The 7194-nt window shown below is 42.7% G+C and overlaps 1 protein-coding gene across 1 annotated transcript; it reads left to right on the top strand.

The window, feature by feature from the left end:
• The first annotated feature begins 334 nt into the window (after positions 1 to 334).
• LOC117502080 lies at positions 335 to 2197 on the top strand. The gene has a single exon (XM_034161092.1). It carries the CDS (start codon positions 624 to 626, stop codon positions 2043 to 2045), a length of 1422 nt encoding a protein of 473 aa, XP_034016983.1. The 5' UTR covers positions 335 to 623; the 3' UTR covers positions 2046 to 2197.
• The last annotated feature ends 4997 nt before the right edge of the window (positions 2198 to 7194 follow it).

Here is a 7194-nt window from a genome sequence, read left to right as displayed (position 1 = left end):
AACAAGACATTTCTGTGTGTAGTCTGAGCGTAACCGTATCCTGCCGACAACGCCAAAAATGTTTTGAAACAAGGTTCGGTCAGATCGGCACACAGAAATGATCACACAGACTGCACTTTGCTAGAACAAACAGGCGTATATTTATTCCCCACAAAAGCAGTTACATCAAGCACAAGTGGTTGCAGCGCATGAAACATCTCTTTCTCTCTTACCGTGACGCCTTTAAGGTGGAGAGCCAACACCTTCGGCAGAGTGCACTTGTCAACCGGCTGGGCGTTCGTACGTAAACCCGCAGCAGACTCTATCGAAGCATGGCTCTGCCCCCTGTTTTCTAGTGTGTGCGCGAAGGGAGGGTGAGTGGCCATTTCAAACTCCCTGGCGCACATAATTCCTTTAATCAACAGGCATCTGAAAGTTCTTTCCTCTTGCAAAAACATCCTCCTGCAAATGATCTCAGCTTTCCTCTCCCAGTTCAGAATGACTCCAGCATGCTTTACTCCCAGTCGTTAGTGGCTACAAAAACAAATTCATGCAATTAGTGTAATAATAAGTACATCATTAGGGTTACTTTAAGACAGGGGCAAAACAACATAATCTTTTCTCCACACACGTACACACGGAAAATGCCGAGCACATGTAAAGGATGGCACCATTGTACTCTCCCACAAACTCCTGATGAGTTGTCTCAAGCAAGATTTATCATCACCAAAGCAGCACAAGAAGAGTTTTTCTCGAGTGAAATTGCAGATCTCTCTCGCACACAGTCGGTGTCCAGAAACAGTACACTTAATAAACTCAACCCAGTCCTTAAAGGACATCTGATTTGTGTTGGCGGAAGGCTAAAACACGCGGACATAAGTGCAGCAGAGAGGAACCCTATCATCTTGCCTAAGGACAGTCACATCTCCCTGCTTTTAGTAAGACAATGCCATGAGCGGGTAAAACATCAAGGCCGCCACTTTACTGAAGGGGCCCTCAGAGCAGCAGGTTACTGGGTCATAGGCGGAAAGCGGCTCATCGCTTCAGTCTTGCACAAATGTGTTGTATGTCGTCAGTTGCGCCGCAAAGTCGATGGACAGCTGATGGCTGACTTACCCCCAGAGCGCTTATACATATCTCCACCCTTTACATATGTTGGAGTTGACGTGTTCGGACCTTGGCCAGTTGTTTCCAGACGCACAAGAGGAGGCCAGGCCCAAAGCAAACGATGGGCTATGCTATTCTGCTGCATGAGTTCACGGGCCGTGCACATTGAGATCATTGCATCTTTGGATACATCCAGCTGCATTAATGCACTGAGGCGGTTCTTTGCCATACGTGGACCGGCAAAGCAGATAAGATCAGACTGTGGAACAAACTTTGTGGCAGCTGCAAAGGAATTGGGATTGAGTCACAAAGATCCAGATGTCACAGTGCAAAGGTTCTTGAATGAACAGAACTGTTCGTGGGTTTTCAACCCCCCACATGCGTCCCATATGGGAGGGTCTTGGGAACGGCTTATAGGTCTGTCAAGACGTATCCTAGATGGTATCCTGCTCAAACAAAACGTTCAGCTTACCCACGACGTCTTATGCACTCTAATGATGGAAGTGGTGGCAGTTATCAATGCTAGACCTCTTGTCCCAGTCTCTGCTGACCCAGAGTCACCTTCCATATTGTCACCAGCCATGATTCTTACTCAGAAAGTAGGAGTTTCCCCACCTCGAGGAGAGTTTACAAAGAAGGATCTCTACAGCATACAGTGGAGACAGGTGCAAGCCCTCGCCGACGAGTTCTGGCGCCGCTGGCGTCGGGAGTACCTTCCCACCCTACAGACCCGAAGGAAGTGGACAGACACAAAAAGAGATCTGAAAGTAGGAGACATCGTGCTCCTCAAGGACTGCCGAGCTGCACGCAACAAGTGGCCTATGGCGAAGATCACTGCTGTCTTTCCAGGAAGAGATGGCAGAGTCAGAGAAGTCCAGATAAAGATGTCAGATCAAGGCTCTTTAAAGTCTTTTCAGAGACCGATTACAGAAGTAGTACTTCTTTTGCCAATAGATTAAATAGAAAGGTTAGAGATGGTTATAGTGACCTAATAAGGTCAGGCGGGGAGTGTTCTGCCTTTCAGGCATCTTAGTTCAGTTTGTTAAAGGGAGTTTTATTTTGACAGGCATGCTTTTATTTTGACACTACAAACTGCAATAGAGCAGGAAGGGCTGGGTACGTGTGTCTTGTGATATCTAGGCACGCTGTTGCAGACAGATGAGAGCTTACAGCCTAAAACATGAAAAGGGCTAAACCTTTGGGTATTTCTTGGAGAAGCAACGCCTGTAAGTGTTATCTGTTTTTTACTGTAGAATTTGTGCCAAAAAAAAAGAAAAAAAAAAAGGTTTGTGAAGCTAGCTAGAGTCAATGGGAAATATTACCCACATTGTTTAAGCTAAATATTTCTATCACTAGTCGGAGCTGTTTCACTGCTCATTCTTGGAGACTCTTGTTGAGTGATAATTCATTCATTTGCTGTTTACCTGTTGATATATGCAGTCATTTGTGGGTGATCTGTTATTATTTTATAGTGATTTTATATTAGCAACAACAAGCTCTAAGTTACTGTTTATATTTTTTATGAAGTTATATATTAATGAAAAGAGATAGCTAATTGCAGATTTTCTCTCTATTCCTTTTCAGTTTCACTCTATTCAAAACGATGAGGAGACTGTGTAATAAATTTGCAAACTACAACAAGGACACGTCCTTCATCATTGAGTCAGAGTTTAGCTCACTGTCTAGTCGAAGCTTCCACACCTCGGCGAGGACAGTACAATATTAGTTTAACAGTGTTTAAATTAATGTATCACTCCATAATGTTTTAAATTTAGTTTATTTAAAGTAAGTTAAACTAAGGTATCACTTCATAAAAAACACCATGAAAACACAGTTATTTAAGCTAATGTATCACTCCATAAAAAGGTTTTAATTTCTTTTATGGAGTGATATATTAGTGTAGCGGGATGAAAGTCCCGGGTCCCAATTGAAAAGACGTTCCCTCTAGCTTGGCTAACGGGGAGTTCCCCTTTGGCTGACCTGGTAGAGGAACGGTCTTTTGGTGCGAGCCGTGTGGGTTCGATCCCCCACCGTCGTCCCGGCCACGAAGGTCCTGCTGCTTCAGTCTGGCATCACGAACAGGATGTGGGTCACAGAGTATGCTAACATGCACCTGTGACTTCGGGACGAAGTCAAAAATGGTGGGGAGATGTGTAGCGGGATGACAGTCCTGGGTCCCAATTGAAAAGACGTTCCCGCTAGCTTGGCTAACGGGGAGTTCCCCTTTGGCTGACCTGGTAGAGGAATGGTCTTCTGGTGCGAGCCGCGTGGGTTCGATCCCCCACCGTCGTCCCGGCCACAAGGTCCTGCTGCTTCATTAGTTTAACAGTGTTTAAATTAACGTATCACTCCATACATGTTTTTAATTTCTTTAAATAAAAGTTTAAAGTTAGTTAAACTAAGGTATCACTTCATAAAAAACACCATGAAAACACAAAGTTATTTAAACTAATATCACTCCATAAAAAGGTTTTAATTTCTTTTATCAATCAATCAATCAATCAATTTTTTTATATAGCGCCAAATCACAACAAACAGTTGCCCCAAGGCGCTTTATATTGTAAGGCAAGGCCATACAATAATTATGTAAAACCCCAACGGTCAAAACGACCCCCTGTGAGCAAGCACTTGGCTACAGTGGGAAGGAAAAACTCCCTTTTAACAGGAAGAAACCAGCAGAACCAGGCTCAGGGAGGGGCAGTCTTCTGCTGGGACTGGTTGGGGCTGAGGGAGAGAACCAGGAAAAAGACATGCTGTGGAGGGGAGCAAAGATCGATCACTAATGATTAAATGCAGAGTGGTGCATACAGAGCAAAAAGAGAAAGAAACAGTGCATCATGGGAACCCCCCAGCAGTCTACGTCTATAGCAGCATAACTAAGGGATGGTTCAGGGTCACCTGATCCAGCCCTAACTATAAGCTTTAGCAAAAAGGAAAGTTTTAAGCCTAATCTTAAAAGTAGAGAGGGTGTCTGTCTCCCTGATCTGAATTGGGAGCTGGTTCCACAGGAGAGGAGCCTGAAAGCTGAAGGCTCTGCCTCCCATTCTACTCTTACAAACCCTAGGAACTACAAGTAAGCCTGCAGTCTGAGAGCGAAGCGCTCTATTGGGGTGATATGGTACTACGAGGTCCCTAAGATAAGATGGGACCTGATTATTCAAAACCTTATAAGTAAGAAGAAGAATTTTAAATTCTATTCTAGAATTAACAGGAAGCCAATGAAGAGAGGCCAATATGGGTGAGATATGCTCTCTCCTTCTAGTCCCCGTCAGTACTCTAGCTGCAGCATTTTGAATTAACTGAAGGCTTTTTAGGGAACTTTTAGGACAACCTGATAATAATGAATTACAATAGTCCAGCCTAGAGGAAATAAATGCATGAATTAGTTTTTCAGCATCACTCTGAGACAAGACCTTTCTGATTTTAGAGATATTGCGTAAATGCAAAAAAGCAGTCCTACATATTTGTTTAATATGCGCTTTGAATGACATATCCTGATCAAAAATGACTCCAAGATTTCTCACAGTATTACTAGAGGTCAGGGTAATGCCATCCAGCGTAAGGATCTGGTTAGACACCATGTTTCTAAGATTTGTGGGGCCAAGTACAATAACTTCAGTTTTATCTGAGTTTAAAAGCAGGAAATTAGAGGTCATCCATGTCTTTATGTCTGTAAGACAATCCTGCAGTTTAGCTAATTGGTGTGTGTCCTCTGGCTTCATGGATAGATAAAGCTGGGTATCATCTGCGTAACAATGAAAATTTAAGCAATACCGTCTAATAATACTGCCTAAGGGAAGCATGTATAAAGTGAATAAAATTGGTCCTAGCACAGAACCTTGTGGAACTCCATAATTAACTTTAGTCTGTGAAGAAGATTCCCCATTTACATGAACAAATTGTAATCTATTAGACAAATATGATTCAAACCACCGCAGCGCAGTGCCTTTAATACCTATGGCATGCTCTAATCTCTGTAATAAAATTTTATGGTCAACAGTATCAAAAGCAGCACTGAGGTCTAACAGAACAAGCACAGAGATGAGTCCACTGTCTGAGGCCATAAGAAGATCATTTGTAACCTTCACTAATGCTGTTTCTGTACTATGATGAATTCTAAAACCTGACTGAAACTCTTCAAATAGACCATTCCTCTGCAGATGATCAGTTAGCTGTTTTACAACTACCCTTTCAAGAATTTTTGAGAGAAAAGGAAGGTTGGAGATTGGCCTATAATTAGCTAAGATAGCTGGGTCAAGTGATGGCTTTTTAAGTAATGGTTTAATTACTGCCACCTTAAAAGCCTGTGGTACATAGCCAACTAACAAAGATAGATTGATCATATTTAAGATCGAAGCATTAAATAATGGTAGGGCTTCCTTGAGCAGCCTGGTAGGAATGGGGTCTAATAAACATGTTGATGGTTTGGATGAAGTAACTAATGAGAATAACTCAGACAGAACAATCGGAGAGAAAGAGTCTAACCAAATACCGGCATCACTGAAAGCAGCCAAAGATAACGATACGTCTTTGGGATGGTTATGAGTAATTTTTTCTCTAATAGTTAAAATTTTGTTAGCAAAGAAAGTCATGAAGTCATTACTAGTTAAAGTTAATGGAATACTCAGCTCAATAGAGCTCTGACTCTTTGTCAGCCTGGCTACAGTGCTGAAAAGAAACCTGGGGTTGTTCTTATTTTCTTCAATTAGTGATGAGTAGAAAGATGTCCTAGCTTTACGGAGGGCTTTTTTATAGAGCAACAGACTCTTTTTCCAGGCTAAGTGAAGATCTTCTAAATTAGTGAGACGCCATTTCCTCTCCAACTTACGGGTTATCTGCTTTAAGCTACGAGTTTGTGAGTTATACCACGGAGTCAGACACTTCTGATTTAAAGCTCTCTTTTTCAGAGGAGCTACAGCATCCAAAGTTGTCTTCAATGAGGATGTAAAACTATTGACGAGATACTCTATCTCCCTTACAGAGATCCCTTTTATGGAGTGATATATTAGTTTAACAGTGTTTAAATTAATGTATCACTCCATAAATGTTTTTAATTTCTTTTATTTAAAGTTTAAAGTAAGTTAAACTAAGGTATGTTTCTGTGTAGGCTCTCAGTTGTCCAAGTGGTTTCCATAGTAGAGAAGCTTGAATCTTCGACTGGACTGGGTTGCTTGACGCATTGAGGACTTTACGGAACACATCAACTTGGTGGACTCCAATAACAAGTTCACACGTGAGGATGCCAGAAACAATCATTTAGCCTTCTTGGACTGTGATGTTACGATTGGAGAGAACAGGCAGCTCCAGACAGGGGTTTACAGAAAACCCACGCACACTGACCAATATCTGTTCTTTGACTCAAACCACCCCCTTGAACACAAGCTCAGGTGATCAGGACTCTTCAACACAGAGCCCTACAGGTGCCCACAACTGCAGAGGGAAGGGCTAAAGAACAGCAACTTGTCCGGAAAGCCCTCACAGTATGTGGGTACCCACGATGGTCCCTGGACAAAGTGCAGAAGTCCCAGGGAACAAAGAGACCAGATAGACAGGAGACAGAGACAAGAAGAAGAGGAGTGCCTCTCCCTTATTTAGCAGGAGTAGGGGAAAAACTACAGAGGATCTTCAGACAGCACAAAATCCCAGTTTACTTTAAACTGGTTAACACCTTGAGACAGAAATTAATTCACCCTAAGGACAGGATCCCTAGTTACAAACAGAGCAATGTAGTGTATTCTATCAGATGTCAGGAAAACTGTAACGAACACTACATAGGTGAGACTAAGCAACCTTTACACAAAAGGCTATACCAGCACCGCAGAGAGGGCGCCAGTGGACCACAGTCTGCAGTTCATCTCCACCTTACAGACACTAACCACACGTTTGAGGACAAGGAAGTTAAAATCCTAGCCAGAGAGAAGAAATGGTTTGAGAGAGGGGTCAAGGAGGCATTCTATGTGAAACAGTTGAAACCAAGCCTTAACTGGGGAGGGGGTCTGAGACACACTTTGTCCCCTGTTTGCAATGCGGTACTCAGGTCAAAGCAGTTTCAGTCTTTTGTTCATGGTAATGAGTCATTTACGTCATCAGGAGAGTCGTCAAGGAAGC

The sequence above is a fragment of the Thalassophryne amazonica genome, chromosome 20 (genome assembly GCF_902500255.1).
Source record: "Thalassophryne amazonica chromosome 20, fThaAma1.1, whole genome shotgun sequence".
In the NCBI taxonomy this organism is placed as follows: domain Eukaryota; kingdom Metazoa; phylum Chordata; class Actinopteri; order Batrachoidiformes; family Batrachoididae; genus Thalassophryne; species Thalassophryne amazonica.
Note: the sequence above shows the minus strand (reverse complement) of the source record. Positions and strands in the feature narration are given on the sequence as shown.